The 19,824-nt window shown below is 42.1% G+C and overlaps 1 protein-coding gene across 8 annotated transcripts in view; it reads left to right on the top strand.

The window, feature by feature from the left end:
• mllt10 (MLLT10 histone lysine methyltransferase DOT1L cofactor) overlaps positions 1–19,824 on the top strand; it is a 43,400-nt gene that overhangs the window by 7,224 nt on the left and 16,352 nt on the right. For 3 of the 8 annotated variants that reach the window (XM_085763880.1, XM_085763879.1, XM_085763878.1), the window contains exons 3-11: positions 746–800; positions 3,366–3,475; positions 3,567–3,670; positions 4,124–4,217; positions 7,092–7,181; positions 12,914–13,012; positions 13,326–13,665; positions 14,543–14,758; positions 15,594–16,094. In XM_085763880.1, the coding sequence (XP_085620006.1) occupies positions 746–800; positions 3,366–3,475; positions 3,567–3,670; positions 4,124–4,217; positions 7,092–7,181; positions 12,914–13,012; positions 13,326–13,665; positions 14,543–14,758; positions 15,594–16,094 (1,609 nt within the window). Of the gene's footprint in view, positions 1–745; positions 801–3,365; positions 3,476–3,566; positions 3,671–4,123; positions 4,218–7,091; positions 7,182–12,913; positions 13,013–13,325; positions 13,666–14,542; positions 14,759–15,587; positions 16,095–19,824 lie in introns of all 8 variants that reach the window. The other 5 variants (XM_085763885.1, XM_085763883.1, XM_085763881.1 and 2 more) reach the window with 3 other exon arrangements.

Raw genomic sequence — 19,824 nt, 5'->3', positions numbered from 1 at the left:
TGCATATAATTAGGTAAAGTGTTTCTTGTAAAGTGTGATTTTAATGAACAGTTGCCATGCAATTTGCCATGTAGCATCGGTTACTTTACCTGAGTCCAACCTGTGGAATCTGTCTTTAATGATTTAGTTTGATTATGATTTGAAGGATTTCAAGTGTTTTATTAGATTAAGAAGCAAAAAAAGTTCGTCACCATGGCCAAACTGAGCGGACTGCACAGTGAATACGGAAAAACATTGAACTGCAAAGAGTTTGGTGGTAATAATCGATGAAAGAAAGGTATTTCAAACATCTCTCAGGAAGTGTGAGTAGAGGCACCTTTTACATATGTTTTTATGTTGGCCAGAGAAAAAGAGGAAGAAAGGAAAGAGGAATATGAAGGTCTTTCTGTTCTGCCACACAAGCTGCATTCTTTGTCTCGTGTGATTCAGACCTTGAGGTGAGGACGAGCAATTTGTGAGCTGAGGAAGAGCCGAATTATCAGGCAGAGCAATAATTGCCTGTGGACTTCTCCTGGCTGATATACACTCGGCTGTATGTGAAGAAAAAAACCGCCTCAGGTGGCAGTCAGATAGCGAGGGTGTTTTCCCGCAGAGTTTCTTGCCTTGTGCCCCGAGTCGGTGTGCGACTCTTCTCCGGCTTATCTCCCACACTCGCACATATTTGTCATGCTTGAGTGTTTGCCTCACTCTGACTTTATGAAGTTGACCTGTTGTCTCTGACCTGATGTTGCTCCTCTACCCACAGAGATGTGAGCTGTGTCCACACAAAGACGGAGCCCTCAAGAGGACAGACAACGGAGGTAGGATCCCTCCCGGCCACACACACACACACACACACACACACACTCACACACACACACTCCCACACCCACATCTGTGGTTAGCCTCTTGTGTATTTTTTCATTAATTGCATGTCACCGGCAAGTTTAAGGGGTGTGAGCTTGCTGGGAGAGTTATGTTGCTGTTTGTTGTGTGTGCTGCCTCTCTGTACCGTTCTTGCCAGTCCATGTTTTATGAGAGTGTGTGAGTGTGTGTGTATGTTTATGAGGGGGCGGGCCAGGATGGGTATAGTGCATGGCCTGTGAGGAGTCTCCTCTCCGGGTTCATCGGAGGGTCAGCTTGGTGGAGACTGTAAATATTCTGTGTGTATGTGAGTGTGTGTGTTTGAGAGAGAGAGAGAGGCACAGCTGTGGGATTGTGTCCAGGCCTGCAGGGAGGCATCAGGACAACACTAACACACACCGTTTTACTACTTTCTCTTTTATTTTACCCTTCCCATGACCCCGCTCTCCCTCTCTTTTTCCTCCCATGTTTCCCTCACCATCTCCTTTTCCCCATACCGTCCATTTCTCTGCTCTTGTCAGTTCCTTTCCACTTGTTGATCTGTGTGCTAGTTGCTGTTATTTCAGGTGGGAGAGTGATAAAGCAGAGCAAAGGGATTAGTCTGAAATGGGTGTTTGATCCAGTACCTTCACATGTAGCCGACAGAAGAGAGGGAAAAGGAGAAGAAGAAAAAGGAGAAGACATAAAGTTAACAGCTGCTCGTCATGGCCACTCTTTTTGCCGTTTTAAGTTGTGGATGCTCATATTTTGGTGCTCTCCTTATACTAGAAGTTTAAACCTGATATCTGAGCAAGTCAAAATTATTCGCTTTCTAAATTTGAGCTCAACATGGTGCCTCCTGATTTAGTGTCAGTGTGTAAAGTTCATTACAGTGAACATAAATTAGATTTTTTTCTTTTTTACTTGGTATTGGCTTTAATGTTTTAACTTGGCTCACAAAAGAAACTCACTCAGCTTTTATCAAGTGCTGACAGATCTTTGACTCCCTTAGTTTATTTGAAACCTTAATACTCTTCAAGTTAGTTATCGGCTAAATTTAAGCTCAGCGTCCTGACACATTGGTCTTCGATAACTTCTCTGAGAAAAGGGATGTTCGTAAAGGGATGTTTTGTTGGGTTTTTGGGTAGTAAAAGTGTGAATGCTTACTTTGAGGAGGAAGACTGTGCCACTTTTATAGTCCTGTTTTATAGGCCTCTTCCAGATTCTTGGAGGGACTTCAAAACAACAACATGCCCCCATTTCACACCCATTCCCTCCTCTCCGTCCCGCCCTCTGCCCTGCTCCCCCCCTGTCCCGCTCACCAGGTCAAAGGCAGGTCAGGGGTTCAACTGTAAGTTTAAGCCTGTTTTTGTGCCTGCTATGGGGAAAAACAGACACCTCCAGCATGGCAGGAGACTCCCACCTCCATTTGACCTCCCGTTCACCTCCTCCAGCTCCTCCTCGGCTCGTCGTCAATTCTGCTGCCACTCCGCCGTGCCCTGCTGTCATTCCACCGCCCCCAGTTTGTCTTCACTGACAGGCAGCTGTGTGTGTCAGGGCTCAGTAAACGGCTACTTAGATAGATTAACTACCGGTTCACAAATTAAACCATTTGAGACTTGAAAGTTGAATTTAGTTAATTTCTGTACGATATGTGAATTTATAACTTGATGAATCCAGCTGGGATATTTATGGTTTAGTGTCGGTATGTAGGCGTTACTCAGTCTTTTCAGCATGAGACTGCATATTAACCAGAGTGTAGGTTTTGTTTTATTCACTTCATCTCTTCTGAAGGATAACTGCCCTATACTCATGTTCATTTTAGCCAATAGCCACACACAGCAACTTTTGGGATGTTAATATTAAGTCGAACTCTGATAATTTGACACACTGGAAGGATAGTTTTCAAGTCGATATCTTTCACTGCGCCTTAAGACATCCTATCTTTTCCTGGAGGGAAAAGGCTCTATGCAGCTCACTAGAAAATCTCTGAATATGAGCCTCTTCTCAAAACCGAACTCGACTGTATTTTTCATGAATAACAATGTGCAGAAAGAATCTGAGGAGACGATGTATCATGTGGTGCAACGTAATGGGTGAGAAGAGGTGTCGTGATCACCTGTGTCTTGGTTTGGTTGTTTGTTGCACACCTGTATTCAAAATGCTGTGTAACCACCAATTCAGATAAACTGGATCAGACACCGGAGCTTTGCAAATTCAGTTAAGCATTTAACAAAGAGGCTTCACATTTTTTTAAGGGACTGTGTTATGAGTTACAGCTTGGCAAGAATGTGCAGAAAAATGCAGTATTTTTTCAAGCCGATAATTCTGTAATGAATCTATGGGGAGCAACGACATGTCCTTCAGGTTATGTGGCCCATATTTCCATAACCCAGTTTTACTGTAGCTCACTGGTGCGACTCGCAAATGACAAATCAAATGTGAAAGATTTATGATTTTACAATATGTTTTATTAGTCCTGTGAAGTGTATTGGGGTTGTAACCTCTTTACAGAGGCTGATTGTTCTTCTGTGTCTCCGCAGGCTGGGCCCATGTTGTCTGTGCTCTTTACATACCTGAGGTGGAGTTTGCTAACGTTTCGACTATGGAGCCCATAGTGCTCCAGTCTGTGCCACATGAGCGCTACAACAAGGTAACAGATTTCATCCAAACACATGTATATTTTAATCATAAAGAAGTGAGTCTCTTTTAACTGTGTGTTTGTGTGTTGTGTGTGTGTGTAGACTTGTTATATCTGTGAGGACCAGGGCAGAGAGAGTAAAGCAGCCACTGGAGCCTGTATGACCTGCAACAAACATGGCTGCAGGCAGGCCTTCCATGTCACATGGTGAGCCCCGTTCATATCTCATTAACCTCACTGGACAAAGGAGGAGATTGTTTCTGCTGTTCTTCCCTCAGACTCTTTTAAAGACTTGGAGATTTGATATGCCGCAAAGCAAATAGCAAAACCTTTGAGATGTCGTGCATTTTGATATTCCTATGTATTCAAGAAGTCTAACTGCTTTAAGCGTAAAATAGAATTTGTGTTGGTTTTTGAGCTTGTTTTTTCACATGATAATGTTCCTAACATGAGCCCAGTCACATTCGTTTTCTGTGATTGTTTTAGTCTAAAGAGTTCAGCCTGGTTTAGTTTTGGTTTCGCTGAGATTTTTGTGCTACGGGCTACTGCCTCAAATTCATGTCCAGAGCTGTTAGTGTTATGATACACATTGCGGAAAAAAGTTACGCAAAAATATTTGTCACATCGCTTTCATTTCCTTCACATTACTCTCTGCCACAGTGCCCAGTTTGCGGGATTGTTATGTGAGGAACAAGGATCCGATGCAGACAACGTCAAGTACTGCGGATATTGCAAATACCATCACAGCAAATTGGTAAGTTTTCTCATATTATACACATCTTTTGATAGTCTAAACCACAACTTCACACATCACTAGACAGTGAGTCATTCTAAACAAATGAAACTTAATTTTAGCCTCAATCTGTTTCTGCACATTTGAGGACAGTCATATCTATTTTTGTGTTTTTAATTTGTTATTAAATTTAAGGTTATTTATCACTGTGCTAGAGAACTGAGAATCAAGCTTGTGTTTTGTAGATTTATGGTAGTACAAAATAAACATACAGGGTCTTGCTAACGTATTAGAACGGGGCATTGATCTCTGTTTTACTAGTTCAACTATGAGACCGCTCTGACTGGCGTCTGTAGATCACACATATAGCTTTAATCTGTCGAACAGCTTGGCACTTCTCTTCTGCCACTGAGAGATGCCCCGCCATCGCTCTTTTCTTTCCTTCCCCCTAGTACAACCTTCTTCTTTCCTCTCCATCTCTATCTTACTCTCTACTCAGTCTTTCCACCCTCGTCTGTTTCTCCTTCCTGCTCGGCTCTGCTCTCCCTCCTTCAGTCGGCTTCCTGGCTCTCCTCGGCCACAGCCGCTCTCCTCTCCTCTTCCCTCTATCTTTCTCCTCCATCTGCTTCCTTTGTCACTTTGCACCATGCCATCCATCCCTTTGCTCTTTGCTCTCTCTTCAACCTGTCCTTTACCCTCCGCCTATCCCTCTCCATCTCCCACCGTTCCTCGTTCTCTGACAGTGGCCCATGTATTTGTTCTAAGCCCTGATTGGCTGCAGGAGATTGGGATGTCAGCCGCTGGATGTGGTCCATTTTGAGTCTGTTTTGTGCTACAGGGTGACTGTTTGGACGATTATGTTGTGCACATGATTTAGTTCTTTAATTTCCTACTGACTGTGGTAGTTTTGCTTAAATTAGATTCATGGTTTCAATAAACAGTGTCAGTTTGGCGCTGTTAAAGAAGCTTTTTCTACTCTTGTATCCAGACAGCTTAACTATGCAAAGAGAAACCATGAAAGTGATTTCAATGAGCATAAGCTCAACATAAGAAGACACAAGAACAGTCATTTTGACTGTTATTCTACTTACTCTTGTCATTCACTCATAAACGAGAGATTAGTGGTTTAATATCTGTTTAAATCACTTTGCTGAATTGAGTTAGAAAGCACTTTCATTAAAAAGATTTATCAACACAATTGTAACACCTGGATGTGTATTCTCAATATACACATTAACTGAAGAAACTTGTTTGTTCCACCTTTTCAATATTTAATACCCAGTCACAACAAGTACGTGCACTCTGCATTAGCTCGAAGGAAGAAAATATGAAAAACAGGAACTTGACTGAAGAAAGAATTTGATTCCTCGACGATTGTTGCATGGAAAGACAGGATGGTGTCGGCTCAAACATACACACACGCACACGCACGTACACATAGAGGACATTTTGCAATGTTAACAAACACCGATGGAAAGACTCATGCTGTTATATTGATCGTGTATGAATGGCTTTGGATGCTGGGGCATAATGTCATTAAGCCGGGATTGTATGGATGACAGGAATGTACCAGGGGGAATCAATGATGAAGAATGCAATGTTGTTAGCAGAGTGCGTTTCATAAGATACCACTTGATGGATGTTTACGCCATGTTAGCAACATATGGTATTTGACTGGACTCGGTCAGTAGCGAAATCTAATTTCAAACTTGGATTATCCTCGTTGAGTCTGGACTACAGTGAAATTTCCATTTCACTGACGGTTTCATCAAGACTATGTAATGTCATGTTTCAAAGCGCTGTAAAATGTGCCCAAATTATGTATCGTCTTAACAGTCATCTGGAGTGGGTGTTTGCAGCACACAGCTACATCCTGTCTCACCCATCTTTTTGTAACTGTGAAGGGCAAACCTTGTTGCATAACTTTGTGTCACTAGCTGTTCTTGTGAAACAACTGATTGTCTTTTAGGGTTGTCCTAGTTTAGCAGTATGGCGTTGTTCAAGAGGAAAGCTTTCAGTGTTGTGTTGTGTTGTGTTGGAGCCATACATTATGATTTATTTATTCTATGTTCAAGTACAGCATGTGTTAGAGTTGAAATTCATATCTAGCCTTTGCAAAGCCAGGAGGTATGCTATTTAGACAGCGGACTGAGGAGGATTTCTCCCATGATGCTTCAGATTGGCTTTTGAGTTTTACAATTCCTGGTCACAATTTGTATATACAGGCCGTACAAAGACATTTACTTGATCTATGATCCAGGGAGATAATATAGCTGTTATTTGAGGATGTGTTTTTGTTGTTGCTGCTATGACAATATAAACTGTATATAGGCAAGGGCACTCTGGCTTGTGCTGAGATCGATGGGCAAGACCCCCTGAAAGTGTCCCACAGAGGAGATGACAATAAAACACAACTCACAGTTGGATGTATTTATACTGTTGTCCTCAATCCTGGTAGTTTTTTTCTTAATTGTAGTATTGATGGTTGTTTTATACTGGAATTACTTTACCTAATGGTTACACTTGGTCAATGATAGTTAAAAGAAAAAAGGAATGGATTTTTTTAATAGTGGAGGTATACATAGACTGTATAAAAAAGGGAGGTATAATATAAATTTATGTTTCAATACCTTCAGCCACTATGCACTTTTTCCTCTGTAGTGACCAATTTACTCATAACCACCACTTTTGTAACCAATGCTCATGATAATGTTTTTTGACTGTTTTTGAATTTTGAGTTTTTCTTCAGTTCAGTCAGCCTTTTTCAGTTTAAGTTTCTTTTTTTCTTTTTTGCTTCTTTTGATATCTTAGAGTTTTTTTAAATTTTTTGGTCTAATTTTAGCCTCATTTCTATGGACTTAATCCAGTAACTTGGAGTTCCTCTTTACCTTTTAGCGAAGGAGCAGGGGCCGTGGTAGTAGGTCTCAAAGCTTAAGTGACTCTTCCTCTCAGTGTATGGATAGACCCCCAGACAAGGACAAGAAGGTAAGACAGCCCTCAGATCTCACCCTCTCTATGCCTCCCACCTACGAATGTGACTCCTCCAGAAACAAAGGTCCTCTCTGTTACACGCTGACACTGTGGAGGGACAGGCAGATGTGCAGTAAAACCAGTGATCAGTAATACTTGTATGTAGTTCTTCTGACGGCTTTTCAATTAGCATTTATGGAGACAGTATGCAAATATAATGGCATATAAGGCATAGTTTTGTTTTCACAAAAAGGGCAAATAGGAAATGAATATGTAATTTTTATTAGCTCTCATGTTTTTAGGGTTTGTTCTGCAGAAATTACTAGTTGACAATTAGATAAAGGAGCTGAGTGTTAGGAGTCTTTTCCCCTTTTTTCCAAGTTGCCTGCTCCATGGCCAGCACCTCCAAAAGTTAACCTGTGGTGTGGGTTACTCTCTTCCTCCTGACAATTAAATAAAGCCCAGAAAAAGTTGAGCTTGGACCTTGAGCGTCACTTTTGAGTGAACTGATTTCAGAAAACAAGGCTGAATGGATGGTTACCATTGAAAGGAATGCATTTGGTATCGATTCAATTTTTATCAGTGTTTTTCTGAGGAAATATTTATGTTACAGATGGCTTCATTGGAGTTGTCCCATCTCAAAACACATTAGCATGTCTTTCACTTTTACCAAACAGGGCCTCTCGATTCATAGACTTGAGTCTGGTGCCCAAGTGACTGGTGAAATCGTATTTTATAAACCCATCAGTTGCATTTGATTTGTCTGTATGATGCTTGTATGACTGCAGCAGCCCACCTTCACTCGCCTCTAATGAATGGTGCATTAGTGTGACTTAATCAGTCGTGCCTGTTAGAGGAACATGTAATCACAGGCTGCGTAAAATCAGAATTTACAGGAGGTGTCAAGTCATGTGTTTCACTTTTTGTTTTTGCTCGCAGTGGAATTAAATTGAACTGATCTATATAGAGATACCATTTAACTTGATTTAATGCTAATTGGCTTTATATCATGTACTAAATGTACTAAAGCAAACACATGACTGCCCCTTTATAGCGAGTCTTCTATTCACTGTCATTGATTTTCTCCACCAAACTCTTTATCAATGTGCCTGGTTTGAAAATGTTATCCATTCTCACTCCCTCATTGGAGTGTGAAGAAGAGTTTATGGGATGGAAATATCAAAGACTGAGCTGATGAGAGCTTTATCAAACACACACAGTAAACAGGATTGATGCAAAAATGCGTTACAGCAATCAAAGTATGCTCAAAAGGTAAAACTAACATGAGCTGGCACTTAAAGAGCTTGTGTGTGTATGAGAAACTGTGTGTAAACATCAAATAGAACTTTATGTTCAATGCACGACAAGAGAAACATTATCAGGCAATAATAAATGACTGTATTTAGTGATGGTAAGTTTGCTTACAGTTATGAGCAGTGATCTAATTTGCTCTCTATCTGTTGATATTTATGACTCTCTATGAAACACTGCTCTGTGCATTGGGAGAATGGGTTTAGGGAAGGGGATTCTTTAATTCTGCAGCGCTTGTACCAACATAAACAGTGGAAATGTCACATGTAATTCTTGCAACTATCGAGACATTGAGCAAAAATTACAAGACGCTGCTGTAACCAATGAAATTCTACACTGCACACAATATTGGCCGCCTGTTTCATGCAGATTCTTTTTCTACAGATTTGGGTAAAATCAACAACACATCATTATAACATCCGACATAGACCGATATCAGATTAAAATGAACCAAACACGGAAATTAGATAGAACCGTTCTGATGAGATGTTGCATTTATTTTTAAACCTGTGTCTATGCAGACAGCTCAGCAGAGATTTTGTTAATGCTGCCTTTGCCAAAAAGCTTTTGATGCTCTGAGATCCCTTTTCCTCCCTGTTTTTTTCCCAGTAATTGTTTTTGATTGAAGAGCATGAAAAAAGACAATAGATTTTTCAGAAATGAGTTAGTGGAATCCAAATTGAGTGTGTGTATGCAATGCCTTTGTCCACAGACTTTACAGTCCCGCTGCCCTGGCTTTTGTTAATACCGCCTGCCTCACTCACTTACAGACACACACATTCACTCTCTCCATCCACATTTCAGGGTCAGAGATCAGTAAGCTCAGATGTGTGTGTGCGCGTGCGTGTGTGCGTCTGTGTCCGCACATGCATTTGTTTTGTGGTTTTTGGGGGGCTCAGATGTATACCCACCTCACGTTAGACCCTGCAGTCAAACTACAGCAGGGGCTAAAAGATCCCCCACACCGGCCGCTTAGAAAAAGCCTGCAGGAAACACACACACACACACACACACACACACACACACACACACACACACACACACAAACGCAGACACACACACACACACACACACACACACAATGGCTGGTCAGAAATCCTGCAGGAAACTGCACAGGGGAATTCCTGCCAGGTCAGGGCGGATTATTTTCCCCCTTACTTCCTGTTCCTGCTGCAGCCTCTCATCTTCCTCCTGAGGCCATTGTGTCGAATTGTGAAACATTTAAAATAAATATTACATCAAATTAAAAGACAATACTTTGTCTTTGTAACATGGTATTTGTTGCGGAGCATTGTTGGGTTTTAATCTTGACGTCCTGCAATATGGACGTCACTGCAGGATCGAGTACCACGACTGCTCTGGAAATTTGAGTTTTTTCATAAATTGATATAAAGATGAAACGATTTATTAAATAGTTAAATCCACAGAGAAATAAAACGATCCATCCATAGATATATAAAATTGATTGTTACAGAAAATAATATCTATAATAGCCATAATTCGGCCAAACAGACAAAAAAATGTCCATGCACATAATTTGAGATATGTGGAGAGGCTTTTACAAAGAACAGCGTTCCTCTGGTGATGAGTGCGTTTCCCAGTCCGGAGCCTCATGATCAGTGTCGGACATAGACAGCACGCATTGTTTGGGATTTTCTTGATAAATAGACGTATCTCCTCATCCTCTGCCACCACTCATATTTACCCCACACAGCCTCAAAGACCACTCAGACATGTCAAATGATCAGGCGGCTAATGGTCAGCGCCAGAGAAAGAGGGTAGAAGACACGCTGAAAGGCTTTGTCTCTGCCTGTATAATCAATTGACCTGATTGATAAGAGGGTGTCAGGGTTACATTGTGTGTGTGTTATGTTTCCCACGCCCAGTGCTGTGGGTCCGTGTGAGTGTGTGTGTGTGTGTGTGGTGTGTGCACGTTATCCGACCCTCTCAGCTCAGCCTCTCTCCATCAACACCTACCTCAGGAATGTTAATGAAAAACAACAAGGGAATCCCAAAGAATTTACCTCTCTGTCTTTCTCCTCTCACTCTCTGTTATCACTTCTTTTTTGTTGTAGTAGATGTCGATGTAAAATCACACTCCTGTATTTCTCTTTGGTCATCTTCTTTCTGGAGCCATTTTGTCAGATGGACAGTATTGGTTAATGTCGGTCTAATAGGAAAATTAATTAACAATAATTTTTGATTTGTCTCATTACATAATTATCTAATTTAACCTAAAGTGTAAATGTATGTTTTGATCAGGGCACAACTAATTAATTGGCTGATTTGGGCCTTACTCAGACATATTGATGTTTGTGTGGCTGATAAGAATCGCCCATGAATGAATGTGAACACTATTTGTGTCTTAAAACTTTGCAGGTGAACTGCAAACTGCCTGGGTTTAATTTAGAAAGGATGTATTTGCACCACACACTATTGGACTGGCAGGGGCTTGTGGAAAGAAAGTGTGTAATTACCCTTTTTGTAGTTATTTTTGCTTCTATTTTTTAATAGAAATTTGCCGCAATAATTAAAGTTAATCTGTTGTTCAACTACAAAATGTTCTACCTCTAATACACAAGTGTTTGAACCACATTTTAGGGACCATTGCAAAAATCATTAAAACCCCTCAACAAACAGCGACCCACCTATCTCGGACTAGAACAGTGTTTAACAGGATCCCTAGATATCCCCAAAATCCTTTATGCTTTGTGAATTACAAAAAAAAAAAAAATTGAATGCTTGAGGAAATAAACATAAGTTTATATATATATATATATATTTTTTTTTTAATATATTTGACACACATACATGTATTAAATAAAATATTAATAATATTATTAATATAAGCCTCTGTTTCTATTGCTCAGGTAAGAGACCATGTAGTCTTGTAGTCTGCCATCATTAATATGGGAAAAAAAGCATTCACAGCAATCAAGCCTCTCCCTTTTTTAATTGTTGTCCATGAGAATCTGTAAAGCTTGTAGTAATTAGCCTTGATCCGTGTCTCAAACTCTGCCGTGTTGAGTCCTTGAATTTGAAGCGATTGGGCCTGGTCCTTGAGAAGTCATTGAATTTTATGTTTATGAAAGTGTGGGAACCCTGGTTTGGATCTCTAAACTTTTAATTCATGCATACATGAGACTCTGGTGTTTTTAAAGATAGGAAATATGTCAGGGTTTTTTTTTTTTTTTCTTTTTTCAATTTAGTGCTGCAGCTGTAACATCCTGAATTTGAATATTTTACTTCACGTAACTTCTAACCACTGAAGGGGAAAGAAATTGTTTTGGGGAATAATCAGAACTTGCTGTCTCTTTTTAAACACAGACCCACAGTTGCACACGAGAATCGACCTCAGCAACATTTTTCTCCGGTCCCCAGGTCGGTCGTTACCATAACCGGATGCCGGTGGTGTAGAGAGGTTACAGTGAAGCTGCTATCTCCTGACGTGGCTGGTGATGTCTGTTAACTGCCATTCATAGAGGAAGTCTGGCTAAACTGTCACCAGCCTCCGTGCAGTCACTCTTCAGCTAGACCCTGAACGGGGGATGGGCAGTTTCTCTTCTTTTTTTTTTTAGAGTTGTCATGACACTGAGCATCACAAGCATGTTGAATCCCATGTCGTCTCTCAGGATCGCTGCATATTTTCACCGCCTATCTCCCAGAGTGCGTCTGTCGGTTGCGGATGTGCATCTCCTCCACGCGTGTGAGCGTCCGCGTAAAAAAAAAAAGTGCGCGTGTGTGCCTGCCTACGTGCACCTGTCTGCTCCGTGCGCACGTGCAGGGGAAGGTGTCAGGGTGCAGGGCGTGCGCGTGAGGTGTAAATGCGCTGGCACCCAGTTGCCACCTCAGGGGTGCGAGAGGAGGGTGGCGACGCGTGTGTGTTAGGGAAGGGTGTAAATTGAGCTGTGATGGTCCAAGGAAGAGGATATGATTGGATGAAACAATGAGACCTTGTGCGCTGCGGCGCGAGGCACTTAGACACACTCTGCTCTAAACTGCAGCTGAATTCCTGTTGCCTCCTGCCCCCTTTTTATCTCTCTTCCGTCACTCTCTTTGTGTTAGTGGATCTCCGAGCTTTCATCTCAGACTGAGCCTTTGAAATGCAATGCTCCCTCTTTCTCTCTCTGTTTCTATCAACCAAACACACAAAGACCCACACACACACTCTTCCTCTTCAGTGACTATATTCTAATAACTTGTATATTTTTTTTTTGCCATCTCTTTGGCTGTAATCTTCCCCAGAACACTTATATATGGTCCAGTGTTTCTCAATCTGCAGTGTTTTCTGTTTTATTCCACAATATGAACATGGTTATAAAACAAATGTTTTTCTTCTCTCTCTCTGTCTTAATTTCTCTCCTCCCTGTATCATGTATGAAGCAGCTTCACCCATCTGTTTCTCCTTTTTCTCCCCCTCCATTCTCCATGTGCAGAAACATAAAGAGCGAGACAGACACAAACCAAAACACAAGAAGACCTCCATGGACATGTCTCCCTCCCTCGTCCTTCCAAACATCATGGTCCCAGACAAGGTGAGGGCATTTCCTCTCAGTCACAGTTCACATAAACAAACGAGTGCATGAGATGGTTAAGTGTAACAGCACGAGTGGCCGGTTGACTCTTCTTCTATATCTTGATTTACCTTTATTGCTCTTGTTCTGTGTCCCTCACACATCCTGTCCTCCTGTTGACCTTTTGGTCCTCCCCTCTCTCACCCGGTGTTGTTTTGATAATTCTCGCTCTGTTCCGGGTCTTCTCACCGTCCCTGTCCTCCCTTTCCGTTCAACTTGTAATTTTTCAATCACTCCCTTCCTTCTCACCTTCCTCCTCCTCCTCCTCCTCCAGAACTACAACAGCAGCAGCTCAGGGGGAGGCGTCACCTCTCTGCCGTCGTCCGCGCAGAAGCGACTGGACGACAGCGCGGCGCGCTTCACGACCGCCAACTTCCAGGAAGTGTCTTCGGCTCTCTCCGGCGGCGGTCCCAAAGACGGCGGCTTGGCCGCAGACACTGGAAAAGTGGCGTCCGAGGTGAAGAACAAGAAGAACAGTGGCGGAAGTCACGCGGTGGGACCGAGAGGCGGCCGCAAGTCTCTCACCTCCTCAGGGAAACCCCTCCCCTCCGCCGTGGTCACCATGGCAACCTCCTCCACATCTGCCTCTGCTTCCACTGGGCCTTTCCACCAAGGTGAATTGATGGCTGCAAATGGTCTTGTATGTTAATTTCTTCCCACTGCTGGGAATTAACCCTGCAGTTAGAAAAATAGAAACACAATGACAAACCGTCCGGCGTCACGGCGCTGCCCACCCACTGAAAAACTCACAACCTCCGCACAATTTAAATCGCAGCGATGTTATTAAAACGCAGAATAAGAGCATGATCCGTGCAGATGTGCGTGCACGTGTGCTGCATCATTGGCTGCAGTTTGTCCAGGCACTAGACTTTTAGTGTGTGGCCATGATAACAGTGTTTTGTCTCGCCTGGCCTCTGGCTCCTGTAATCTGGGGCCCTGTCTGGGAACGGAGACAGCCCCCCGCCTCATGCACACACACACACAGACATAGACACACACATAAACACACACAAACACAGAAAAAAGAACATGTGGGTAGGTCAGGACCTGAAAGGAGTCGGCGCTCACACCGAGCTCCTGTGTTCAGAACCCTGAAGGCCTTTTTTTTTCTAGATGTGTGTGTTTGTTTGTGTGTGTCGAGCCGAGAAGTGGTGTGTGTGTGTGTGCGTCAGTGTATCCATCCATGTGTGCGCTTTCAAGGCACTTCCTCTGATACACGGGAGGACTACATGATGAGGGAGGGCTGACTGTAGAGCAGATAGAGAGCGGAGAGCAGATAAAATGCTTATTTTGCTTATCTTTTTTTTCTGCTGCTCCCACGATGATGGAAGGGAGCGTAGTATGGAAACGTTTCCCAGCTGTAACGTCTGTTCTCCGTGTGTCGTTCTCTCACTTTTGGTCTTTTACTTCTTCATCTTGCTCATTCCTTTCCATCGTCGCCCCTGTCCGTCATTGTCTCCGTTTCCCACCTGTCTTTGTTTCTCTCCCCAGGCCTCCTGTTGACCAGTGCCAGCAAGACGCCCTCCGCTCCTTCCTCAGACTTCCTAAGTTTCTCCGATTCATCGTTGCGTCCCGGGGGTGGAACCACCTTCTCCTCCCCGCCGTCTTTCAGCAGCTGCCTTGTGAAGCCGAGCTCTGAGGGCGGAGCTTCAGAGGGAACTACCACGCTCTTTGGTTCTCTTATGTCCGCTACCACAGCCTCTGCAGGTGACAGGCGTTTCTCATTACTGGAGTTACACAGATGTGTGTTTCTTTCTTTTCTTTGAACACTTCATTTTTGTGCTTAATCCCTTTTTTGTTGGCATGACATTACTTATTATGAAAGTGACTCACTCTACCTCTAACAAGTGTTTTCCTGCATTAGTCATACGACACATAAGCGGCACAGGTTGGGCTCAGTGTTTGTGTTCATGCCACCTGTATCCCATTTCACTTTGAGTAAACATGGATTAATGTTAGTTGAACTGGGTGGATATTTATCATTATTAAGTGTTAACATAATTAACCAGCATGAGCATGATGGCACAAATGAAAATGATGTTGATGTTTTTTTTGGTTCATAGCCCTGCAATTTAAGAAGTTAAAGGGATAGTTCACCCAAAATTCAAATTGCACTCATTATCTACTCACCCTCATGTCGACTAAGGGCTAAGAAGTTTCATAGTTCAGAGTTTGAATTTTGGGTGAACTATCCTTTAAAGATATTTCAGCCTGTTCTGTGTCAGTTTTTATATCTTTTGTATCTGATCTTTTTGAGAGCACGCTATTAAATTGCTGTACCAACTGCAGCTGTATGATGGTTAACTAAATAGTTTTGGTTGGCATTTCATAAAATGCAGTATTTATCAATTACTTGTTATAATAATAAATATTTTTTCTTAAAAACGCAAGTTAATAGAGAACTAAAATGATGCATGTTTCACTTTGCTAAATGAGTTGGTTCCTAAAAGACTCTGAAGCTGATAATCCACAGAAAAACACAAAAGTCTGCAGAACTTGTGATGATGATTAAACACTCACTTCTGCTTTCTTACAGTTGCAGTGGGTGGGAAACTGTACGAGAACTCCCACAGTCACACAGCCAGCGAGACGACGAGCCTCGGCGGGCCCACTGGATACAAACGGCCGCAGCCCTCCAGCTCAGGCCCGGGCATCGGAGGAGGAGCGGTGGCAGGAGGAGGAGGAGGAGGAGGGGAAGACGGGGTGAAGAAGAAAAAGAAGGGCAACTGGCGAAACCGATTTGGACCTTGCTTCACTACGGACGTGAAGCCCTCGGAGCCGGCTCCCTCCCTGACGCTGCCTACCTCCTCCACAGCCAACACCTCCTCCTCCTCCTCCTCCATCGCCTCCCCCTCCTCCTCCTCCTCGTCCTCGACGCTCTCAGGCCGGCCGGGCTTAGTCTCCAGCAGTGGATTAGGAGTGGGAGTCGCCGGAGAGCGGGGACTGGGGGTCATGGGTGTCGGCGGCGGGATCCAGAAGTCCCCGTCGCTCCTCAGGAACGGGAGTCTGCAAAGTCACGGCGGCTCCACGACCACTGGGCCAGGTGAGGACAGGTGTCGCAATGAAATACACACTCCCTCAGTCGCCCCCCTTCTGTCAGTGTCACCTAAAATTTTTTCAATTAGCTTCACAATTTCTGCTGTTGCTAAGCAAACAGGCAGAAATGTATTGTTGTTGGCAGCTAATATGAGGAAAAGCACTGGATTAATTCCAGATTTATCAGCCCATTATAACCCGTTAGACAAAGAAATCGTGTCTCATTGTGCTGTGTAGGGTCATCAGCATGAGCAAAAGGGAAGTAGCACATAGGTGGCATTGTTGTGGCAGTTTTTGTTCTTGAGCTCCTGACTAGAGGATTTTTTTTTTTTGTACCATTTGCCACCGAATGCTGATGAATATAACAAAAGATGTTTGTGGTTTCCCTCTGTGCAGCAAATTATTAGCATTACCCATCACAAATGGCAAAGATTTGACACACCTTTGTAATTGGCTCCTTGTGTGCATGTCAGAGTGCGGGTCTATGTGTTATTTTCTCACACACGTGTAAGTGGTCTGTATGTTTTTTGTTTTTTTTCATCGTGTTCAGTTGCTTGGCAACTGTCTTTATGCTTTGGAGTTCCCCTCTGCTGATGGAAATGGCTCAGTACAACCCACACATCCCACATCTCCCCTTTCTTCCAGAATTGCCACCCTTTGTTTCTCTCTCCTGCCTCTCGGCTCGTCTCTTACCTACATTCTGCTCATTCCTCAAATTCTCGCCTCACCTGTTGATGCTTTGTAGAGTTGAAAGCGCATGTGTGCGTAATGACAGTTGCTTGCACATATACTGTACGTGCGCAGGCGTAACATGCGTGTGCCAATTAGCACCAAACGCAAATGAAGGAAGGAGAAGGCTGCTTTAATCAGATCAATATCTCTCAGTGATCAATGGGATCAGCTCAACAGATAATAAACATGTATTTGTTCTTGTCCTTTAACATCTGAACATAACCTTCATGCATCGGAAAGACCCTGATGTGTCTTTGTCTGTTATTCAGGCTTTTTTTTTTTTTTTTCAAAATATTTACGTATTTATCCATAGTGCTTTTCATTTTAAGTGATTTATGACATCTCCTTAAATTAAGTTTGTCCTTCGCAATATAATGCAAACATTGGATAATACACCTTTGATCCTGACTGATTCGATTGTGGTGACTGTGGAACACAATGAACCCACAGTTATTACGTTGGTTTTCCTCAGAGCAATGAATGAATGAATGAATGATATTGGATTACAACTACACATTGACTCTGGTCAAAACACTTAATGTTTGGTTATGGTTTGGCTCTCTGGATCAAGGATTTATTTTTTCAAATATCAATAGGGTTAAAGGAGAACTGTCTACTTACATGTGACTTCAAGCACAGAATATTATTATTATTTCATTGTTACACTACAGGGTTATGTAAGTGACTTTGTAAATATATCATTATCAATGGTTTGATTGTTGATGAACAGAAATATACTTTTACACACATACATTTACACATTGATCAGTAGGTGTATAAAGTATAAGAAGAAGTTGTGTCCAGCCATAAATATTGATATTCAGCCGTGTGTCCAACAGTGTGTTTAGTGGATTTGTTGTATTCCAGTGGTGTGAAGCTGGAGTTGGTGAGTCAGACCTGAGGACTGATGCTGTGTGCTTTTCTGAATATAATTTTTTTCAGCAGCGCCCGCCGAGGATAACTTTGTTAGTAATTCCACAAACATTTGAGTTTTTGGTACTTATGCTTTTCCCTATAGCAGTGGCGGCGTTTTTGACCACAGCTGGTGAAAGAAGATAGTGAAAATGTGTGTGTGTGTGTATGAGAGTGAGAGAGAGAGAAGGGGAATCGTGTGTTCTTCTTCCTACTGTAAATATTTAGCTGAGGGTTAATGCAGGGCAGTAATGGGGAGGATCTTGGCATTAAACACCCCCACCCCACCACCACCACCCCTTGTCTGCTGACTCGGCCGTGCTGATGGATAGATAGTTAGCCTGATAGATATGTGTTGGGCGGGTGAGAAGGAGGGGGTTAGATTTGGGCTAGGTTAATCTTTGACTGCACGGGGGTCACCGATGGGACGGACAAGCTGCCAGAGCGCAGTGGGTTTCATGTGTGGGGGAGGAAAGATGTTAAGCGGACATGAATTTATTCAAGTCAGTGGGAGTGAGTGTATATAAAAGAGAGGAGAGAAATAAGGCTTTTATTTTGGTAAATTATTGATTTGATCTTTTTTTCAACTTAGGTGTAAGTTTTTTTTTAGTTATCCTATTTAAAAACATTAATATCAATGCATTGGCCTTACTTCTGCAAAACACATGTTGTGAAAACTAGGTAAAAATACAGTGAACAGGATTAAAGTAATATGGCAAATTAAGTTTATTGTTAAAATAAATCTGAATTTGCAACTTTTCCCTCATGTCCTGAAAAAAGATTGATCTCAGCATTTAAAGAAATGAAGAAATGATATATGAATCTTTTGTGGTCCTCTGTAATATTATTGCAGTTGACAGTTTAGATGTTTTTCCCCTTAAATGTAATTCGATTTTTAGTCGGTATGTTTAAAAAAGGGGTGAGCACTGAGCAGTGTGGCTGAGAGTTGTTAAAAAATATTTTTGGTGAATTTAAACGGGAAAGAAAAACAAATCAAACAGCACAAAGATCATTAAGAGATGGAGGCTGTAAGAAAAACAAAACACACACACACATACTATACAGAAAACCTACAAGAAGCAACAAAAACAAACAGAGTGACAGCTCTTTCATGTACTTTACAGGATATGCATGTTTTCTCTCATCAATAAACAACGCTGAATAACTACACGGTCAAAGACAGAAAAATATCGTCGGTTGAATTTACAGTAGAGTGTGTTTTGTTTTGTTTCAGCTCTTCCTCCTCACAAGTCAGGCTTTTGAATTTGGTCATCTGCTCAAACTATTGGTGACTCTGCAACTGACATGGCTTTATCGGTCTACTGCAACACACACACACACACACACACACACACACACACACAGGCTCTTACACTCATTGCTCTCAATGTAGCTTTTCTCCCTCTACTAATTGCTGTGATGTTTAAGTATATTTCTGTTTATCTTAAATGGTAGAAAAGTCTGTCTGATGATGGTGTTCAGCGTTTTTATCCTTATTCCTCTTTTACGTCACGATTAGACGACTGTCTTCAATTTATAAAAGAAGAAGCTGTGAAAGCCCCAGCATTCACCAGTCATCTTGGTTAATCGTCAAAACATTTATTCATCTGTTTAATATCAGAGCACGATGCCGTCCACCCGGTTTTTTAGATCATACTTAACCATCTGTAAACGGGCAGCATAGATTTCCTATTGAGATAAAACCAGCTTGAACTAATCAAGGTGGATTTTTTTTTTAGGCTTCCACATGTAGAGAGTATGAAGGGAAAAGGAGCAGGAAGGCTGGGCCATGGAGGCAGCTGTGCTTCAGGGGCTTTATGTTATTGATCACACCGACAGGTTATAAGTTTTACAAGCTCTGGGGTGTGTGTGTGTGTGGAAATGTTTTTTGTTCTTTGTTTTTTTTGTCTTCTTTAATGATGCTGGAGGAAGTTTTAATTCCAATCCGAGGTGATAATTAAACAATAGTCATTTTTGTTTTTTTAAATAAGTCTTAACAGCAACTGATGAGAAAATACGCTTTGATTAAGATTGCATTTCCTCAGCAACTATAAAAAAAAACCTTGTTATTAACAAGACTATATACTTTTTAA

The sequence above is a fragment of the Trachurus japonicus genome, chromosome 20, assembly GCF_045865225.1.
Source record: "Trachurus japonicus isolate A0001 chromosome 20, Traja_1.0".
Classification (NCBI taxonomy): Eukaryota; Metazoa; Chordata; class Actinopteri; order Carangiformes; family Carangidae; genus Trachurus; species Trachurus japonicus.
The sequence above is the reverse complement of the archived record's forward strand: the minus strand, read 5'-3'. Positions and strand labels throughout refer to the sequence as shown.